This window comes from Eulemur rufifrons, chromosome 2, assembly GCF_041146395.1.
Source record: "Eulemur rufifrons isolate Redbay chromosome 2, OSU_ERuf_1, whole genome shotgun sequence".
NCBI lineage: Eukaryota > Metazoa > Chordata > Mammalia > Primates > Lemuridae > Eulemur > Eulemur rufifrons.
This window is the reverse complement of record NC_090984.1, coordinates 18,126,007-18,146,760: the sequence shown is the minus strand read 5'-3', so window position 1 is coordinate 18,146,760 and position 20,754 is coordinate 18,126,007. Positions and strand designations below refer to the sequence as shown.

Here is a 20,754-nt window from a genome sequence, read left to right as displayed (position 1 = left end):
TTTTAGACAGGGTCTCACTCAGGCTGGAGTGCAGTGGCGTCATCATAGATCACTGCAGCCTCCAACTCCTGGGCTCAAGCGATCCTCCTGCCTCAGCCTCCCGAGTAGCTGGGACTACAGGTGTGCGCCACCACACCTGGCTACTTTTTCTATTTTCAGTAGAGATGGAGTCTCACTCTTGCTCAGGCTGGTCTCGAACTCCTGAGCTCAAGGGATCCTCCCGCCTCAGCCTCCCAGAGTGCTGGAATTACAGAGTGAGTCACTGTGCCCGGCCAATTAATTTTATTGCATTAAAATATTAATATTATTAATCATAGTGGCTGAGATTTGGGGGCATCCCTTAAATTTTGTGGCTGGTTTCAGTGTGTGTCTGTCCACAACCTGGTCCCTCCTGGCTCAGCTCACAACAGTAGGGAGGGGTCCTTACACAATGAAGAAAGAGATCAGGGAATGTCAGAGAGAGGGTGGTCAGGGCTGGCCCTTCTGAGGAGGAGCTGGAGACAGAGGCAGAAAAGACTGCAGAGACCAACAGTGCCAAGCCTGGAGGTGGGAGTGAGAGTTAGTTGGAGAGCTTTGCCCTTCCAGGCCTCCACCCCGAAGGCAGCCTCAGCCCCTCTTCCTCCCAGGGGCTCTCATCTGTAGCTCCACGTTATGGAGACAGGCTTGAGGCTCCCAGGGCAATCCTCCTCCATCACTGTGTGACAGCCCCAGAGAGATCCAGGTAGCTGAGCACCCAGCACTGGGGGCCAGAGATCTGGGAGGCTGGAAAATGAGGAAAAACAAGCCCAGGCAGTGTCCAGTCCTGAGCCTGAATCCTTTTCTGCAGCTCTGTCCTGACTTGGCAGGAATGGGGCCCTGGGGGAGGATTGGCAGGGACCTCTCAATTTTTGTCCCTCAAATAATCAGCACATGGCTTTTTAACTTCGGCACTGCTGACATTTGGGGTGCGATCGATTATCCTCTCTGGTGGAGCTTGTGTGGAGGCAGGAGCAGGTTGGTGTGGGCATTCTGGGAATTGCTTAAATAACAGCAACTGCTTCTAGCATCCAGCCCATAGGTAGCCCCAGACCAGGGCGAGGCTGCCTTTCGTCAGTAGGTGGCAATATTGCCCGCTTGACGCTTGCAGGGTCTGGGAGGCAGGTGCGGGTTCCCCGGGGTCCAGCGCAGGAGATCCCATCTGTCTTGCCAAGAAGATAACAGCAGCGGTAACACAGTCTGTGTGAACACACCGAGCATGCGCCCTGGGCCGGATTATGGGACTGAAATATTAATCATCATTAATTATTGTCATTAGTCTCAGCCTCTGGGACCTGGGCAAGTGGAGAAACAAGAGGGCTAGAATTGTGTGCAAATAAGAGTTAAAGGGCTGTGAGCAAAGAGGTTGTTGGGTTTTGGAGCTTTTCCAAGCTTGAAATTAATGTTTTCCGCTGCCAGATGGGGGTGGCTAGTGTGTGTGTGCGCGCACGTGTGTGTCACACGGGCATGGAGTCCTCTCTGACTCTGAGTAGGCAGATGGGGATTCATTTATCAACATAGCTGCCAGGGACAGCAAAGTGTCCTAAAACCCCCAAGACAAAGGAGACAACAACTTTCTCCTTGTCAAGATCTATCGGACTTTGCTCAATGTTCCCGGGGCAGCTGAAGGAAGTCCCTCCAGCCTATTTCCAGGAAGACCCTGAGCTGAGGTCAGCACAGAAGTGGGAAACAACTGGGCCCATCAAACAGCCTGTATTGGCATTGGAAAGTCAACAGGGTGATGCACCACACAGACACCCGCCGCACAATGTGTTGCCAGGAAAGCTGACTTTGGCCCCAGATGTGTGGGACAGGCAAGGGATCTGGTAGTGGAGCCTTTCTCCTCTTTGGTCATTTTTTTTTTCTTTTTTAGAGATGGGAGGGGTCTTGCTATGTTGTTCATGCTGGCCTCAAACTCCTGGGCTCAAGTGATCCTCCTTTCTCAGCCTCCGAAGTAGCTCCCAGCTGTATGTCTTTTTGTATTTTCAGAAATTAAAATATGCAGTAAAAGATATTGAAGGATTCATTTCTTCTTCAGATACAGAAAATCTAGGCTTTGCATTTAATGATTTGCCAAATAAAGACTTTCTTTTTTTTTTTTTTTTTTAAACAGGAGCTCTCTGCTAGCTTGAGTGAGACATCAGGGATCGAGAGATATGTATTTAAGCTAAAAAAAAGGAAAAGGAAAAGGAAAAGGAAAAGAAAAAGTAAAGCTCATATCAGCCTGAGTTTTTATTTAGAAAAGAAAAAAGAAGGCCAGGCATGGTGGCTCATGCCTGTAATTCCCGCACTTTGGGAGGCCAAGGTGGGAGGATCACTTGAGCTCGAGTTCGAAACCAGCCTGAGCAAGAGTGAGACCCCCATCTCTACTAAAAGCAGAAAAATTAGCCGGGGAGGTGCCATCTGTAGTCCCAGCTACTCGGGAGGGTGAGGCAGCAGGATCACTTGAGCCCAGGAGTTGGAGGTTTCACTGAGCTACAATGATGCCATTGCACTCTACCTGGGAGGCCAGAGTGAGACTGTGTCTCCAAAAAAAAAAAAAAGAAAGAAAGAAAGAAAGGAAGGAGAAAGCAACTATAGTTTCCTGGAGTGTTGTTTTACCCGGGAATAGGTCAGGAGACCAGACAACGCTTAGCGACCAAGAGCTGAAACACTTGGGGCTCCATTCTCAGGGTCCTGTAGGGCTGGACCTGGACTCCAGGAGGACACTCTCCCCTCTAGCCACCCTATCCCAGGGACGACATTTCATGACCTTGGCTGGGAATTCCTTGGTTCTTGCAGGAGGGGAGCAATGACTTACCAGAGGTCACAGGGAGAAAATGGAAAAGTCACGATTGTATTTTCCCATTAGGGCCCTTTTAGACCTGAATTTACCTCCTTACTTAAGCAATGGGGTCAAACCAGAGTCTCCTCCCCCCTGCACTGTGGATGTTGGGGTGGGCTCGTTCTCTGGGGTGGGGCTGTCCTGGGCACTGCAGGTGCTGAGCAGCGTCCCTGCCTCCACCCACCATGCCAGGAGCTCCCCCAGTAGTGACAACCACGGATGTCCCCAGACACTGCCAAATTGGAGGGGGCGGGGCAACAAATTTCCCCCATTGAGAACCACTGGGTTAAGCCTGTTCAACTGGAAGTAGCTGAAACTGCTCCTAAAATGTTCATGTTTTGTCCAGGACAGTCAAGACGTCTCGTTCGCCTCCTGTAAAGAGAAGAAAACTGAGGCCTGGAGTCGCCGAGGCCCCACACTGTGGTCACCCCAGGGCAGTGAAGGGCAGAATTGGAACTCTGCCCATCCAGGTCTCTGCGGACAGGCCTCGCGGAGTGCCTGCAGACGACTGTCGCGTCCCCTCCTGCCTCAGTCACCCCACTCTGCTGATTTCCCCAAAGGGCCTCCAGGTTCCGAGCGAGTGTCCCATGGCCCCTCGATAAGTCTCGAATCCTTAACTCCGTGCTCGCCACCGCCCCCGCGGCGCTGCTGGGCCCTGCGCCTCATCACGTGAGCTCATCTACGGGAGCCAGCAAGCGGTGCGCGGGGTCTTGTGGGGATTGTAGTCCCGGCCCTGCCGCCTTCCGGCGTCATTTCCGCCCCCGGAACTACGCTCCCGTCGTGCCCCACGGCGCCAGGCTGGAGGCGGGGCGGGGCGGGCGGTTGCTAAGACTTGGCGAAGCCCAGCGGTCGCGCCTGGCTCCCTCAGGTAAGCGCGCGGCGTTAGCCCTCGGCTCTCCGGGACCGGATCCCGCGGAGGGGGAGTAGGGGCGGCGATGGGGGTTTGGGCAGTGACGGGGGAACGCCTGCTGAGTGGGGGGCGAGGGGTGGGGCGGGGTCGGGCCGGGCTTGTGCGCGCCGGGAGCTGGGCGGGTGGGCGGACGGGCGCACGGGCGCTCGAGGCAGCAGCGCGAACGTGCGTGCGCGCGGGCACGGCCAGGCCCCAGGCCCCTGCTCCTCGGCCCCACGCCTGTTTGCGCGTGCGCGTGCCCCTGCGGCCCGGGCTGACTACTCCGTGCGCCCCAGCTGCTTCCGGTGCGGCCCGCCTTAGGTCTCGGCAGCTAGTCTCCTGCCTCCGAGCCGCCTGTCCGTCGCCTTCGCGCCTCACGTTTGCCTGTAGGGGCGGAGGACCCCCAGTCTTTTTTTGCATCCTAGAAATTGACTCTGGTTCCTAGTAGTTACTGCAAGTGTGAGGTTTTAAGGCTTTTCCTTACGCTGACCCGGTTCTCCCCCACACTCCTCTAGGGGGCCCGAAGCCCCCTGACTTTCCCGTAGAGTGTCCCCTTGTAGGGCGGCTCGTTCAGCTTAAATAGAAGCACAAGACACCCGTTAAGTTAGAATTCCGTTTAAAGAATGCATATTTTCTTTAGTGTAAGTATATCTCAAAGGATGCATGGGATATACTTACACTGAAAACCTGTTTGCTCCTCGGTAATTCATGCTCAGCGCCCCACATTACCCTGCTCACCGGGGGAGCCCGTTAGGGACACAGATTTTGGGGGCCTCCTTTCAGAGGCGCTGAGTCCCGGAAACCGGGATTGGAACAGACGCCCGCCCAGGCTGTGGCTGCGTCCCGAGGCTGAGCGCTGCCTGTTCCTTCTGTTTCTTCCCTTTCTGGCCCAGCTGTGGGTCTCTGGGCTCTGCCTGAGGTGGTCATGCCACCGTGTCCCCCATAGAGCCATGGGGCTGTCCCAGGACATCGTGGGGCCTCTGGTGGGCTTTCTAGTTTTATGCTGTTGGCAGTGATCGAATTCCTGTTTCACAGGGGTAGAAGCTGAGGCTCAGACGGGTTAGGTCTGGAGCTCAGGTGTGTTTCCTGGTCAGTCACACCCACGTCCTAGCTCAGACTTTGGCTTGGCCTCCTTATCTGTGGGATTAGATAAGGCCTCCCAGCCTGCACAGTACCAGGGCAGTCACCCTGCGTAAACACCATTTCTCATCCCTCCCCAGAGCCAGAACAGGCCGGGGGCCTTTTCCACTCCTGCTGGGATCTCAGGCCCACAGCCCATCTTGAGTGGGTAGGGCCGCCCAGCATCCTGAGACGTTCCTGTGTTGGCCTTTATTCTGGACGGGTTCTGTGGGGGGTCACGGAGGGGCCCCCTACAGAGGCAAAGAGAAAGAGGTGAATGGTCCTCCAAGACTGAGGGGAATCGCTGTCAGGGGTCCCGTATTCCTGGTCCAGCCAGACCCTGCAGGAGCCACACCGGGTGGGAAGGAGCTGCTTTGGGGGGTGCCCAACTGTAAGGTGTAGTACAATAATAAATATAAATGGGCTGTACCTCGTTTAAACCATCCCCATGATCTTTTAACTGTTTTCCTTAGGAGTTGGCAGGCCCAGCCAGCCACATCCCAATGGCAGCCTCCTCTTTGTGTCACTTGTTTTGTTTTTCCTCAGACAGAGGTTGTACTCTTGGAGGGACAAACGAGGCTGTGTTTGTTTTTTATCCTGGAGACAGTGGAGCTTTTGTGGTCTGGGCAGGCTGTGAGGGCCGTGGGGTCCTGGGCATGGTGTGCGTGACAGAAGGATCGCAAGTGGGCTCCTATGGACCCTGCCTGGCACGGGGTCCCCGACAGTAGCAGGTGCAGTGGCACCAGGCACACAGGCCACCTCCATGCTTTCCAGCTCTGCAGCCATCCCGCCAGTACCTCAGCTCCCGTGTGTTTGCTAAACTCGTGTCATGGGCTTCAGACACAGCGGGGGTCAGCTTCAGTGTGCCCTGCAAGGCGACTGGCCAGTAAATAAATAGGGGGGCATGTGGGTCATCCATCATGTGGGGCACCCCAGCTGCCAAGACATAAGAATGGTGCACCACGCAGAGTAAAAGCCCACGGTTGTGAGCTGATTGAAATGCAGCCTGGTCCAGGAGGGATGGCCCCCACCAAGATGCCAGCAGGGACTTGTGTTACAGGCAGGCAGTGCTGTTTGGGATCATTCGGAATCATTTTAAGATTTTTTTCTATAGTTCATCCCTGATATCATCTAAGGCAGCACTCTGATAGTAATACAGTGTGAGCCACATGGATAATAAGTTTTATTTGTGGCCGGGCGCGGTGGCTCACGCCTGTAATCCTAGCACTCTGGGAGGCCGAGGCGGGTGGATTGCTCAAGGTCAGGAGTTCGAGACCAGCCTGAGCGAGACCCCGTCTCTACTAAAAATAGAAAGACATTATATGGACAACTAAAAATCTATATAGAAAAAAAAAAAAATTAGCCGGGCATAGTGGCGCATGCCTGTAGTCCCAGCTACTCGGGAGGCTGAGGCAGTAGGATCGCTTAAGCCGAGGAGTCTGAGGTTGCTGTGAGCTAAGCTGACGCCACGGCACTCACTCTAGCCTGGGCAACAAAGTGAGACTCTGTCTCAACAAAAAAAAAAAAAAAAAAAAAAAGTTTTATTTGTTTATTTATTTACTTTCTTAGAGACAGGGTCTTGCTGTGTTGCCCAGGCTGGACTCAAACTCCTGGGCTCAAATGATCCTCCTACCTCAGCTGCCCCAGTAGCTGGGACTACAGGCATGTGCTGCCGCACTGGGACTAATCTGTAATTTTTCTTTTTTTCCCTAAATTGCCCACGTTATCTCTTTTGCAATGAAAAGGAAAGAAAGTATGATTTACGTATACGAGTGAGCAGTGTGAACCTTCCTGGGAGAGAATTTCCTTGAGCATCTGTTGCCTTAGTTTGTTTGGGTAAAATACCATAAACTGGGTGGCTTATAAATGACAGAGATTTGATCCTCACAGTTCTGGAGGGTGGAATTCCCAGATCAGGGTGCCAGCAGATCCGATGTCTGGTGAGGGCTCTCTTGTTCACAGACGGCGCCTTCTCGCTGTGTCCTCACCTGGAAGAAGGGCCAGCCAGCTCTGCAGCCAAGACACTAAGCCCATCTCAAGGTGCCACCCCTTGACGTGGTCACCTCCTAAAGGCCCCACCTTCTAATACCACTGCCTTGGGGATGAAGATATCAACGTGATTTTGGGGGGACACACATTCCGGTCATGCAGCCACCTGTGCACTGTGCTGAGTTATTTCCCCAACGATCAGTGTCCCGGCCCTGTGCTCAGCCGGCACGGAGCCCTCAAGAAATGGGACGGAGCCATGATGGAACAGGCCTCCAGAGGCCCTTGGCAGTCCTTTCCCGATCCCTACTCGTGGTGTGGTGGTCACGAAGGTCGGATAGGAGGCCCTGGGTGGGGGCAGTGCTTTACGCCTGGCTGGTAGTGCCCATTCTGGCTGGGGCTGCGCCTGTCTCTGCAGGGGTGGGGTGGGGGCCCTGCTGTGCCTTCTGGGGTCTCCTGTCCTGGCTGCTTCCATTTGTGTCCCTGTGTCTGGATGCTATGGGCGAATGGGCCAGAGAGGAGCGGACAGCGGTGGTCCAGCTCTGGCATTCCCCAGACGAGGTGCTGAGGCTGCCTTGGCCTGTGGCGTTTTCTACTCAGGTTCCTTCTTTCTGTTCTCTCACTTCTTGATTTTTTATGTGCTGATGTCAACTGAGTTGGTTGGGGCCTCTTTCAGCCTAAAATAACACGGAGCCCGAGGGTGGCTGGGCCGTGGAGTGTCCTGGAAGGACGTTTTCGTTTTCTCTCCTTGCTGGGCTGTGGTGGCTGCTGCAGCCTGTGTCTTGAGGGTCCTTTCCCGAGGCCTGTGTGGCCTTAGGCCCCCCCATGGCGGAGTGTTTCCCTCCACTCTCCTGTGCTACTGGGCGCCTGGGAGGGGTGAGCTCATGGTGTTTTCATGTCACGTGGGCAGTATGTGGGGGGGGTCCCAAGACCACCTGCAGGCTTGGCAACTCACGGGGGGGGGGGGGGGTTCCCATTGTTTACACAGTTGAGGCCGGAGCTTGTCCTGTCAGTGAGATGGGGCAATCTCTGTGCCCAGCTCCTCAGATGGGGACGCAGCCTTGCGAGCTCTGCTCTCTCAGTTGGGGGTGGCTGGTTTGGCCGTGTGACCATGCGGCCATCCCAGTCGTGGCCATGTCCTCAGGTTCCACCTTGTTGGGACAGGCCGGTGGGGAGTGCCTGGCCAGCTGAGTGGTGGCTTTTGGGCGGCATGGAGGGGGCAATGGTAGAGATCAAGGGCCTGGAAGTGCCATGCTCCAGGGTCCCTGTCTGAGGCCTCCTACAAGGCTGCCTGTCCCCACAGGCTTGTCGTCCCGGGCACCTGCCTCTGACCCTGTGGTCTGTCCTGGAGGGCAGGCTCTCCTCCTGCTGGGGGGCCAGGGACCTCCAGCCCTGCCCTCCCCAGCAATGTGACCGCGGGACCTCACTTTCCCCCTCCGTGGGATGGGGATGGTAGCTGTGCTGGTGACACCTGGTCATGAGGTCTCAGGAGTAGGTGGTTGGCACAGTGCTCCTCAGGCAGGGTGCGTCAGCAGAGGGCCCTCACCTCCTAGCAGCTGCCCTCGGGCCTGGGCCCACCTCCCAGGAGCCCCCTTTCCTCAGGGGCCTCTGCTGTGACCAAGGAGCTGGGGACCCTTGGGGAGGCCGGGCTCTGCCAGGCAGCCAGGGCCCATTGAGGAGGGTCTGTGTGCCAGGCTTGCACTGTGTGGCCTTCTGTGCAGCCTTTGCAGGCCAGGCTGGGGAGCCTTTCACAGAAGCAACGTGGGACAGACGTTCAGCATTAACACTGGACTGCGTGCTGTCCTGGCAGGTGGCCCCATGTCCCCCAGACCTGGTGTGTGCATTTTCTGTCCCACATAGCAAACTATCACAAATCTAGCCGAGAGCCAAGGAACCCTGCCTGTCAGCTCACGGCTCTGTAGGTCAGGCCAGGATGTGGCATGGCTGCGTCCTCTGGGAGCCAGGAGTGGGCCCAGGCTGTGTTCTCATCTGGAGGCTCAACTGGGGAGGGATCCGCTTCTCACTCATGCAGGCTCTGGGCAGAATACAGTTCCTTGCTGCCATGAGACTGGAGCCTTGGAGGCCGTGGCCTCTCTCAGATGTGGCCCTTTGATCTTGAAACCAGCTGCAGTGTGTCAGTAGTTTGTGCTTCCGATCTCTGACTCTAGAGGTACATATCTGTGGTTGCCTGGGGCTGGGGTGTGTGTGGGGGGGTGACCCAAATCTCATCTTGGGGGTGATAAAGATGTTCTGGAATTTGATGGTGGGGGTGGTTGCACAGCTTTAAGCATACTAAAAGCCACTGAACTGCACACTTAAAAATGACATTTCTTACGGTGAATCACATCTTCATTTTAAAAACCAATGGCAGTTTAAACTCCGTGCAGCCCAGGAGCTAGCAGGATGAGAGAGAGTGGCCAGTGACGCAGTTCGCCTGGGCTGGAGCTTGCACGAGCCCCAGATGCGGCGCGCTCAGCCTCGGGGAGCCATGTTCCACTGGGACAGACCCGGCCCACCCGACCTCCTGCCACTGACAGACGGTGCTGTGCTCCGATCTCTCTCCCACAGTCAGCCTGCCAAGGATGGAGCCCTCCCGGGGCATCGCAGAGCAGCGAGAGCACGAGAAGGCTGGGAGCCCGGAGTATGAGCCAGCGTCGTGGCAAGCCCTCCCTGTCCTGTCGGAGCAGCAGTCGGGAGACGTGGAGCTGGTGCTGGCCTATGCCGCACCCGTCCTGGACAAACGCCAGACCTCGCGCCTCCTCAAAGAGGTGTCGGCTGTCTACCCGCTTCCTGCCCAGCCTCATCTCAAGCGGGTGCGGCCCAGCCGGGACACCAGGGGACCCCACGCACTGGAGATGCTGCTGTGCCTGGCGGGTCCAGCCACAGGCACGTGCTCGCTGGCCGAGCTCCTCCCGTGGCCAGCCGTGGACCCCCGTGGCCTGGGGCAGCCCTTTCTGGTGCCCGTGCCTGCCCGGCCGCCTCTGACCAGGGGCCAGTTCGAGAAGGCTCGGGCCCACTGGCCCACGTCCTTCCACGAGGACAAACAGGTGACCAGTGCCCTGGCTGGAAGGCTCTTCTCAGAGCAAGAGCGGGCCGCCATGCAGAGCCACATGGAGCGAGCGGTGCAGGCGGCCCGGCGGGCAGCTGCACAGGGCCTTAGGGCTGTTGGGGCCGTGGTGGTAGATCCGGCCTCGGGCCACGTGCTGGCCACGGGCCACGACTGCAGCCATGCGGCCAGCCCCCTGCTGCATGCCGTCATGGTGTGCGTGGACCTCGTGGCCCGAGGCCAGGGCCGGGGCACCTACGACTTTAGGCCCTTCCCCGCTTGCTCCTTCACGCCCATGGCTGCCTCGCAGGCCGTGCAGGTGGGCACCGTGCGCAAGCTGGATGAGGACGAGGACGGCCTCCCCTACGTGTGCACTGGCTACGACCTCTACGTCACCCGAGAGCCCTGCGCCATGTGCGCCATGGCCCTGGTGCACTCTCGCATCCTGCGGGTCTTCTACGGGGCGCCCTCGCCCGACGGCGCCCTGGGCACCCGCTTCCGCATCCACGCGCAGCCTGACCTCAACCACCGTTTCCGGGTGTTCCGCGGCGTGCTGGAGGACCAGTGCCGCCACCTGGACCCTGACATATAGGCTGATGCTTTCCTGCTTCTGGAACATTCTCTCTGCTGGCCATCCTCTGGGCTGCCATGGGGTCCGCACTCCTGTCTGTGGATTGTAAGGACATTCGCCGTCTGCGCTGTGTGCACCCTCCAGCCCCGTCTCAGGGAGTACCTGGGCTCCCGCCTGTCTGGCTTTCCCTGCACTGACCACGGCAGGTCCAGCCCCCGAGCCCTCGGCTGCAGTTGTGTCTCCTTTGTGTCGCGTGTGAGCAGACCGCTCTGACCTGTGAAAATAAACTACCAAAAACTAAGGTGTCCATGGACAGAGGCGCAGGGCCCTGGCAGTGGGTCCTGGGGTGGGCAGGGTGTGCCCATGGCCTGGGGGCTTGTGAAGGGGACGTTACCTCTGAGCTGAGTGCCGTCCGAGCTTGGGCTTGCCCGAGTGGTGGAGTCTGGAAGGTTGCAGTGAGCCTGCTGTGCCTGGCCCAGGTGCGCCTGGATGCTGGGGTGTGGTCCAGCCTGGCTGCAGCCAGCTGACCCAGAGGATCCCTCAGAGTCCAGGCTGACATGAATGGGTGACAAGATGGTTAGGACTGGAAGTGGTGGTTTGTGGGGGACTCAGAGCAGGGCCTGTGGGTCCATCCGACAGGCGCCCAATGCCTGACCACTGGGGTGCTGCATGGCCCCACATCGGAAGGGGCTGGGGAGACAGGCGGGGGCGCTGCCTGGGAGCCTGTGCAGCACACAGGATGCTGGGGTTGGCCAGAGGGTCCCTGGTATGTGGTGGGGTGAATAGGAGCCACAGAGGCATCAGGCAGGTGGTCAGGGAGGAGGGAGCGAGTGGGGGCAGCCGAGAGGCAGGCGATGGGATACCCCTTCCCAGGCCATGGGGAGCCTGCCCAGCCAGCATCACCTTGCCAGGCTGGGGTGGCCCTGGGAGCTCAGTATTTCGGGCACCTCCTCGCTGGACTGGGGAGAGGCAGGTCCTGCCCCAAGCCTGGCCTCACGCCTACTCCTGCGCCAGATTCTGGGGGCTGGTCAGACCCTGCTGGCCGGGGCCCGCACTGAGCTGCTCCCTGAGGTGGCAGGTCCACCCACCAGCCCCTCCCAAAACCAGCCAGACCCTCTCAGTTTTGCGCGTTCGAAGTGGCCTGGGTGGGCTGCTGGGTGGTGTGAGCTCAAGGGGTTCCCTCAGGAGGGCTCAGGTGCCTTGGATTGCAATGGCATCCTTGGCCCTACAGGGCTCATGGGTGAGAACTGTGGCCCAGAGAGGTGTTGTCACTTACTGAGGTCACACAGCAATGAGCTTGAACCTGATTCTGGGTCACTCGCTGGGAAGTCATGCCTCACAGCAGTCAGGGGCACCTGGAGTCAGAAGTTGGGGTGGGGGCAGCCTGGAGACAGAGGGCAGTGGGTGGGAGGGAGCCGTGGCACAGCCCTCTTGCCAGCACTGATGGTGCCTGCGGGCTCTGAAGAGAGGTGACCACTGACTGCCGTCACACATCACCTGTGGTGCCGTCTGAGCCTGAAGCTGAGCTGGGCTGGTGATTCTGGTGAGAGCTCAGAGCATCGGGCTCTGTTAGGGGCTTTTCCATCATGGCAGGTTGCCTGATGGTTAGCACCCCACCCAAGGCTGCTGTGGCCTGCAGCTGGGTATCAGGTTACTCCTCAGCTAAGGGGAGTCCCCCCAGGCTGCAGTGCAGTTGTGCAGTCTCAGCTCACTGCAGCCTCGAACTTGGGGGATCAAGCCATCCTCCTGCCTCAGCCTCCTGAGTAGCTGGGACTATGGGTGCACTAATTTTTCTATTTTTTGTGGCGATGGGGTCTTGCTGTGTTGTTCAGTCCATTCTTGAATCTTGAAATCTTGGCTTCAAGCCATCTCTTGCCTCAGCCTCCCAAGTGCTGGGGCATGGATGTGAGCACCATAATGGCCTCTCCTTGACTGTCACTGTCTTTCTTTCAGGTGGCTGCAGGCTTCAGCCCCAGCTGGGTCAGCCACAGCAGAAATGTCAGGTCAGTCCTGCCCTGGAGGCCCCGGCAACATGGGGTCTTCTCTCTTCCCCCTGGAAGTATCCCCGGCGGGGAGGGAGACCCCAGCAGATCCCACATGCCCTCCCTCCCGGGCCTTCTGCCTTTTGCCACCTGGGACGCCACAGTTTGGCACAGCTGGCTTCACGCCAGTGAGGCCAGGAGGCCAGTGGGGAAGAGCCACAGGTTCACCGACATTCCCTAGCTGAGAAGCAGGGGAGAGGCGCTAGTAGAGCGAGGTGGGCCTTGGAGGGGATGCAGGGACCCAGGGGCAGCAGAGGCTCCGCAGCAGCTGCCCCAGCCCTGGCCTCACCACCCCGGTGGCCCTCGAGGCACACACAGCCCCGGCACCCCCGCCCTGGCCATTGTCTTTATTTATAGCTCTTGAGCCTTCTTGCTCTCTGAGCAGTCATTCACTCACTGCGTTTACTGCTGGTCCCCCCCGGACGGCAGCCCCTTGAGAAGGGGGTCCTCACCTGTCTTGCTCACTGCCTGGCCCTGGCAGGTGCTCAGGGACCGCATCCTGAGGCGGTGCTGACTGAGCTAGGGCATCTCAGGTGGGCTCCCCACTGTGGGCAGAGTCGTGTGCCTGCCAAAGGCCATGTCTGCGTCCTGACCCCCAAAACCTGGGAGCGGGACCTTGCAGATGGGACTATGTTATGGAAGCCACAGGAAACTTGCGAGAACCTTCCGCAGAGTCACAGATGTTAACGGCATTTGGACTCTGCCTGCTGAGTCCGTGCATTAGTTTCCTGTGGCTATGGTAAGAAATCATCATCCACCTAATGACTTGAAACAACAAAATGGGTTATCTGACCATTTAGGAGGGCCGAAATCCTAAAATCAAGGTGTGGCAGGGCCGGTCCCTCCTGGGGGCTCCAGGGGAGAACCCGTCTCCCGCCTTTCCCGGTGTCTAGTGGCCGCCTATGTTCCTTAGCTTGGGGCCCTTCCTCCCCCTTCAGAGCCAGCAGCGCAGCGTTTTCCAGTCTCTCTGCCTCCGACCCTCCTGCCTCCTCGTGGGAGGACCCTGTGCTGACACTGGGCCCCCAGGTCATCCAGGATGACCTCCTGTCCTTCTGCCACATGAGGTGGCCTGTGCACACGTCCCGGGATGAGGGGTCCTTGTAGGGGGCACCTTTGAGCAGACTACAGTCAGCTCTGTCCGTGGGGTTCCTTGTCCTGCAGAAAAGGAGAACAACTTCCCCCCGCTGCCGCGGTTCATCCCGCTGAAGCCCTGCTTCTACCAGAACTTCTCTGACGAGATCCCCATCGAGCACCAGGTCCTGGTGAAGAGGATCTACCGGCTGTGGATGTGTGAGCTGCAGCCCCTGCTGAGCGCTCGGGTGGGCAGGAGGCAGGACCCCCGCCGAGACCCTAGTTTGGTCTGGTTCTGACACAAGCGCCCGGAGTCACGGGGAGTCCTGAGACAGCACTGGAGCGCCCGGTGGCAGGGCCGTGGGAACTTGTGCTTCCTGCTTGCCTGGGCAGCGTGGGGTGGCGGGCACAGCAAGCTGGGGGCCTGGCCAGCCCAGCCCTCCCAACGGGGGAGCAGTGTTCAGGATGGAGCGCCCGGGCAGGCGCCCACTGTCCACCCTGAGCCCGTCTCTGGGCCCTGCGGTGACTGAAGCCGGCAGGGTGGTGGGTGGTGAGGCTGGGGGCAGGCACCCCGATCCCGGCTCAGCCATCCCCCTACCCCACAGTTTACTGCGCCACCCTCGGGGTCAACCTGGTCGCCTGCCTGGCCTGGTGGATCGGTGGGGGCTCGGGAACCAACTTTGGCCTGGCTTTCGTGTGGCTGCTGCTCTTCACGCCCTGCGGTTATGTGTGCTGGTTCCGACCCGCCTACAAGGCCTTCCGGTAAGTCGGAAGGGGGTGAGGGGTCCAGCCGGTGCCTGAAGTTCCTGTGGCACCTGCACCTGCTGTGGTCTGTGGAAGCACCTGGTGCTGACGTCTCGCCAAGACGCCCACCGTGCACCTTCTGGTTTCTGTCCTGGCTTCCCTCGCCCGCCCACGGGGGACCTGGGACTGTCCTGGTCTACACTTGCGGGCAGCAGTTCACATCGGGTCGGCTGACTGTGACCCCTGCACCAGGCTCAGCTGCTGCCTGATTTGTGCTGGTTTTTAATAACTTGATCTAAAGACTTCACATGTCACACAGTTCACCCACTTAAAGTGGTTTCAAACTGCGGTTTACTAGTTTTTAATGTATTAATGTATTCACAATGGCATGTGATCACCACTACTACCTAGTTCCAGAACATTCCATCACCCTAAAGGAAGCCCATACCCATCAGCAGTCATTCCCCATCCCCTCCCCTGGCACCCACAAATCACGTGTCTGTGGATCTGCCTGTTCTGGACATTTCATATAAATGGAGTCTCACGCTGTGTGTCCTTCTGTGTCTGGCGTCTCTCACTGAGCACGATGTCCTCAAGGTGCATCCACGCTGCGGCCTGTGTCTGAGCCTTGTCTTTTTTCGTGGCTGAGTAATATTCCATGTGTGGGTGGTCCACGTTGTGTTGATCCACTCATCTATTCCCACCTTTAGCAGTTGTGCATAGAGCTGCCACAGATGTTTGCCCCCAGCTGGCTGTTGCACTCTTCGCCACTCAGGTCTGTGTCTTGTCCACCGAGATGGTCCTGATTCCCAGACTCCCAGAGTGGGTCAGAAAGGGTGCCCGAGGCTCTCCTTGAAGATGGGACTGAGACCTGGGCTGGGATTTGCTGGAAGGGGCTGACGCTGAGGGCTGGCTTGGGGCAGCTGTGAGCACATGGGCAGGGGCACGGCTGGCTTTGGGGAGAGCCTGGGAGCAGTCTGAACTGCCAGAAGCTTCCCTCCCTACCTTGCCCAGAGCCTGCGGTCCCTGCTGCAGAACTGGCAGCTGCCTGGTGAGGAGCCCCCCCGCCCCCCACTGCCACATTAGATGCGGGGGAACCTCTTAAGTTCTTTACAGCAGAGACCAGGTTGGGCTGTTGTGTCTTCTCAAAGAAGCAGTTTTGGCCCTTTGTGGCCAGAGCCAAATTTGAAGAGTTCACGAATTTTTCGTACCTGAGAAAGTCAGCACCCCCTGCTGTCTCTGCCTCAGCCTCCCCTCTGGGCCACAGTAACAATCGTGTCTTCTGTCTTTCTGCAGGGCCGACAGCTCCTTTAACTTCATGGCATTTTTCTTCATCTTCGGAGCACAGTTTGTCCTGACTGTCATCCAGGCCATCGGCTTCTCAGGATGGGGCGCATGGTGAGCCTTTGTCCGTGGCGTGGCACGTGTTACTTGTAGGAATGAGAGCCTGGCGGGAGACCGGCAAGGCTGCCAGTGTGTTACAGCTCCAGTTTGTAAAGACACTTTCCCAGCAAGGGGTGTGCCAAGCTCACACCCAGGCAGTGAGGGCTCCACTGAGCGCCCGTGTCCCACACCAGCTGGGCTTGTTCCCAAGTATCACTTGTGCCCCAGCCAGGGAGCCAGCAGCAAACTCCAGGCAGCCGACATTTCCATGTGGATCTCTGAAGAAGGACTTTGAGATGTATAAAAATATACATCACACCTGAGATTAGTTAACAACAGTTCTCTGATATTGCCAGGCACACGGAAGTGTTCATACTATCGAACCAATGTGTTTTAAATTTCTGGGGTTTTTGTGTTGTGGTTTTTTTGTTTGTTTGTTTGTTTGTTTTTTGAGACAGTCCCTTTCTGTCACCCAAACTGGAGTGCAGTGGTGTCATCACAGCTCACTGCAGCCTCCAATCCTGGGCTCAAGCGATCCTCCTGCCTCAGCCTCCTGAGTAGCTTGGACTACAGGCACCACCACACCTGGCTAATTTTAAAAAAATATTTTTTGTAGATATGGGGTCTTGCTGTGTTGCCCAGGCTGGTCTCAAACTCCCAGCCTCAAGTGATCCCCCGGCTTCAGCCTTCCAAAGTGCTGGGATTACAGGCGTGAGCCATTGCACCTGGCCTTATCATCTGTTTAGGAAAAAAAAACCTGAAAAAGACCATACTTTCTGCTTACCTCCTGCCCCCAGAGGCAAGCGTGGATGCCCAGGTGGGCATTTGTGTGGTGTGGACTGCAGGCCTGCGGGTTTTGTAGCATCTTGCTCATGGCTGATCTGCAATGTTGTTTTCCCCTCTTATTTTAAATCTCTCCTTGGTATCCCACCACGTGGGTGCAGCAGAGTTTACATGTGCATTCTCAGCCAATGGGCATTTGGGTCTTCATCAGATTTTTATCATACAAACAATCACTGTAGGATAAATTCATTGAAGTAGACATGTGGGGTAAAGGAATGAGCATTTAAGTCTTTTCATAGCTGAGGCCCCCTTGCCCTCCATAAAGGGTGACGATCAGGGTGGCACTCATGTCTCCATCTCCTGCACACTCGATGCTGGTGCGATGTCAGAAAAATGAGACCGTGCCCTGACTCGCACATTCTTAGTGATGGGGTGGGCATCATGGTGTGCTTACTGGTCACTTGGCCATCCTCGTGTGAACTGCCCATTTCTGTGAGAGTTGTTTACCTTTTTCTTGTTGATTCATGGTACTCTTTACATAGGAAGGACAGTAGGTCCTTGTCTGGCGGGCATGTGGGCACCCACACTTCTTCTCGTCCCTTGCAGTGGTTGGTTGTCAGCAATTGGGTTCTTCCAGACCAGCGTGGGGGCCGCTGTGGTCATGCTGCTTCCGGCCATCATGTTCTCCCTGTCCGCTGCCATGATGGCCATCGTGATTATGAAGGTGAGTCCTTGGGTCCTGGACATTCAGCCCTTAGCCCCTTTTCTCCACACGTCTTGTCACCCCTGAGCATTCCAGGTGGATGAGCTTGATGGGGAGGCCAGGCCCAGCTTCTAGAACCCTTTCCCTGTGGAGTCACTGGGAAGCTACCACCCACCCAGGTGTCCATGGGGGCTGGTCATGCACCCCTGCCCCACCCACCCATGCCCGAGATTCCACACTGCAGAGGACAGCAGGACAGGCATAGACCATGTCGTTTGCAGGAGCAGTTCAAGGCCAGGAGCTGAGGCCCAGCTCTGGCCACATGGTAGTGACCAGTGGTGCGAAAGGCGGGGTGGTATGGACCCTGTTTAGTAAGAAAAGAGGCCCCCAAACTCCCAGGCAGAACCAGCCCCCTTCCACGAAAGCAGGCAGGGGTCAGAGCTCCGCTCAGGGGCCCCAAGTCCATGATTTTGGGTCCTCTGCATTCCCTCAAGTTTCCGTAGAGACTCTCTGAGATGGATTTGGGAGCAACAAGCGTCGATGTCCTCAACACTTGAGGACCCTCCTCCCTGAAGGCTGGTGGTCTCAGATGGCTTTACTTTCCCTGGGCTGTTCCTTCTACCACTGCCATCCCATGTGTTGAACTGACGCACGCAGTCGATGGCGCTGCCACCCACCAATGGACGGGAGATTGGAAGCTCACTCTGGTTGCAGCCGCGTTTTCATTTCTTATTTTTCTAACGTTCCTGTCATTTTCCGTGATGTGGGAATGTTGCGATGGCTGCTAACGTAGGCTGAGGTTGCATCTTTCAGCACAGTTTGTTTGCGTAATGCACGGCTTTGCCGTGTGACTCCATACAAAGTAACCCACAGTACCCTGTACCTCAAAAACGTGTGTTTATTGATATGGAAATGTCACAGTACGGCCATGTGTGTGGCACTTGGGAGGGTGTCTCTTGGCCCTGGTGTGTCATGGCAGCAGGGGGATAGTGTCACCTTTGGGCCAAGCCGACGACTCTGTCCTTGCGGTGTGAAGCAGCCGCGGACGGTGTGTGAACGAGTCGGTGTGGCCGTGTTCCGGCGAGAGGCTGTTTATGGACGGACGTGAGAAAGAAGGCAGCAAGCCTTGCTTGAGAGTGTTGTGTGTCTGTCCACACGGTGCACCTACTTTCTGTCCCCGCCTCCCTGTCCTTCCCTGCAGGTGCACAGGATCTACCGAGGAGCAGGCGGAAGCTTCCAGAAGGCACAGACGGAGTGGAACACGGGTGTTTGGCGGAATCCGCCGTCGAGGGAGGCCCAATATAATAACTTCTCAGGGAACAGCCTGCCTGAGTACCCCACTGTGCCCAGCTACCCAGCGGGTGGCAGCCAGTGGCCCTAGAGGGTGCCAGCCAGCCCTGCCACTGCCCACTGCCTCCCACCACCGCCTTGTCCAGAAAGCCCGAGTGTCTGTCCCCATGGCCCTCCCAGGAGGGCCCCAGCCGGGGCCACAGACCCGGCGTTCATCTCACGCCCAGAGCAGGGTTCCTCATGAGCACTGCCCGGCAGGACGCCCTCTGGATCCTGGAAACACATCACCTTGACGTCCCCGCAAGGCAGCCACAGCCTCATCTCTCCCCGTCACGGAGGCCTGACCCACTGGAGCCCCCAGGGAGAAGGCAGGAGCTACCTGGCCACGGCTCCATCTTGCGCCCACTGCCCTGTGCCCCGTTAACCAGGGCAGCTGCCCTGACCCAGGAGGTGGCCTCACAGTGCCAGGCTTTCTGTCCCCCAGGGCAACGCAGGGGCTTGACGTACAGCCCAGTCTTCAATATTCTCGTCATCTCCCAAGTCCCATCCCCCTGCCTCTGACGGCCCTTGGTGACCAGCCCAGAGACGGCCAGAGGCAGATCCTCCCCCTCAGCCTGGCGGAGGTCTGTGCTGCTCCCCGGTCTGTCCAGCCTCCCCCCAGGCTCTCCATTTGCCCCCGCCTGAGGGTGCAATTGTGGGGACACCCTCCCCCTCCTGGCCAGGGACCTCAGGCAAGACCCGCCTGCACCCCAAATCCAGGACCCAGTTGCTGTGGTGGAGGGGAGAGGCTCCCCCAGACCCAGCAACCCTAGAGGAAAACAGTTGCCATCTCTGTGGAGCCCATGGGGCCGCGAGTCCCCAGCACAGGGGGTGACGCGGGAACCCGGAGGCTCCTGTTGAGACGTCGGAGCTGAAGAACCTTTTTCTCAGTCTGCGGGAAGTGGAGACGGTTTCTCAGGAGACAGCCCAAGAGTGGCCTTTTCCAAGGGGTTGAGAAGTGACACATCTCTGTGCCTTACTGAGGAATTTCAGCAAACGTCACTATTGTTTTCTTTCAGTCATTCTAACTCTCTGTGAGCCAGTTTTGTCCGAGTTGAAAGAGCTGAACCGCATCTCGGGGATTTCCACGGGACCTTTGATAACGCCAAAAAGAAGCCTTTGCTGAGTCACCTTTCATTGCTACGCCCTGAGGGCGTGCTGGGCCACTGCCCCCCAGCTCCCGACCACCCGCCGCAGGACAGGGGCCTCCCAGCATCTGCCGTGCGCCCCACACTCGTTTGCTTTGGCTGCTTGTGCCAAATGCCCTTGGTGCCCAAAGGTGGCTGCGGTACCTGGGGTTGGGGGAAGGCAGCCGGGATAGGAAACCCGCCAGCCGTGGATCCATGCCTCAGGTCACCTGTGTCCTCAGGTGACACCTCCAGCTGACCCCCTTGCCAAGAGGCACCCGCTCAGCTGGCCATGAGGCCGAGTGTCAGCTCGCCCTGGGCTACTGGCAGCAGGTGCAGGAGCCTTAGGGTACTTGGCAGTCCCCCCACCTCCGCCGTGCTTTGCCCCTCATAGCAACGTTGGGGTTTTTGTTACATGAACATACCTGGAAATAAATATTTCTGCATCAGACCGACTGCAGGGCCGGGTCTGTGGTATGTGAGCCTATGTGTGTGCCCTGTCTCGTCCGAGGCAGGGTCCCAGAGCACACGGCTGCCTGTAGGGTAGAGCTGGGGTGAGCCTGTGTCCCTGGGCCAGGTCTGGCCATCGAGGTGTCCTTGCCCTGTGTGCCTTGCTGATGGCCGCCCCACCCTGTCCACCCGCCCCGGAGAGAAGTCCAGAGCTGAGCAGCAGCATGTGAGGGTGGGAGGGACCCAGACATTCCAGACACTGCACACCGGGCTGGCCCGCAGTCTACACCAGGCTCACGCATCACCACTGCTCCATTCCTTCATGTTTTATTTTTATTATTTTTTATTTTAAAAGATTTTTTTCTAGAGATGGGGTCTTGCTATGTCTCCCAGGCTGGTCTCAAACTCTTGAGCTCAAACGATCCTCCTGCCTCGGCCTCCCAAAGCACTGGGATCACAGGTGTGAGCCAACTCAACCGGGTCCATCCCTGGGTTTTGGCCACATGGCTCCAACCTCATTCTGTCTCCACGCAGCCATCTTCCCATCTCTTGTGTCTCTCGGGAGGACGCTGGCTGTTGGACTTGGGACCCACTTGATTATCCAGGGTGATTGCACCTCAAGATCCTTAGTTATATCTGCAAAGACCCTTTCTCCTAATGAGGTCACAGGTG

At 57.7% G+C, this 20,754-nt stretch overlaps 2 protein-coding genes across 2 annotated transcripts; both read left to right on the top strand.

The window, feature by feature from the left end:
• Positions 1-3,670: 3,670 nt before the first annotated feature.
• Positions 3,671-20,082, top strand: SCAMP4 (secretory carrier membrane protein 4). The gene is made up of 7 exons (XM_069456306.1): positions 3,671-3,707; positions 12,404-12,453; positions 13,654-13,782; positions 14,169-14,325; positions 15,604-15,705; positions 17,080-17,197; positions 18,378-20,082. Exons 2-7 carry the CDS (start codon positions 12,447-12,449, stop codon positions 18,555-18,557), a joined length of 693 nt encoding a protein of 230 aa, XP_069312407.1. The 5' UTR covers positions 3,671-3,707; positions 12,404-12,446; the 3' UTR covers positions 18,558-20,082.
• ADAT3 (adenosine deaminase tRNA specific 3) lies at positions 9,175-11,497 on the top strand. The gene has a single exon (XM_069456293.1). It carries the CDS (start codon positions 9,416-9,418, stop codon positions 10,469-10,471), a length of 1,056 nt encoding a protein of 351 aa, XP_069312394.1. The 5' UTR covers positions 9,175-9,415; the 3' UTR covers positions 10,472-11,497.
• Positions 20,083-20,754: the final 672 nt, after the last annotated feature.

Bases quoted from the DNA above. Each gene is read 5' to 3' on its own strand.
- ADAT3 (XM_069456293.1), top strand. From the start codon at position 9,416: ATGGAGCCCTCCCGGGGCATCGCAGAGCAGCGAGAGCACGAGAAGGCT.
- SCAMP4 (XM_069456306.1), top strand. The intron at 14,326-15,603 runs GTAAGTCGGAAG...GTCTTTCTGCAG, and splicing joins CCCGCCTACAAGGCCTTCCG to GGCCGACAGCTCCTTTAACT. The intron at 17,198-18,377 runs GTGAGTCCTTGG...CCTTCCCTGCAG, and splicing joins TGGCCATCGTGATTATGAAG to GTGCACAGGATCTACCGAGG.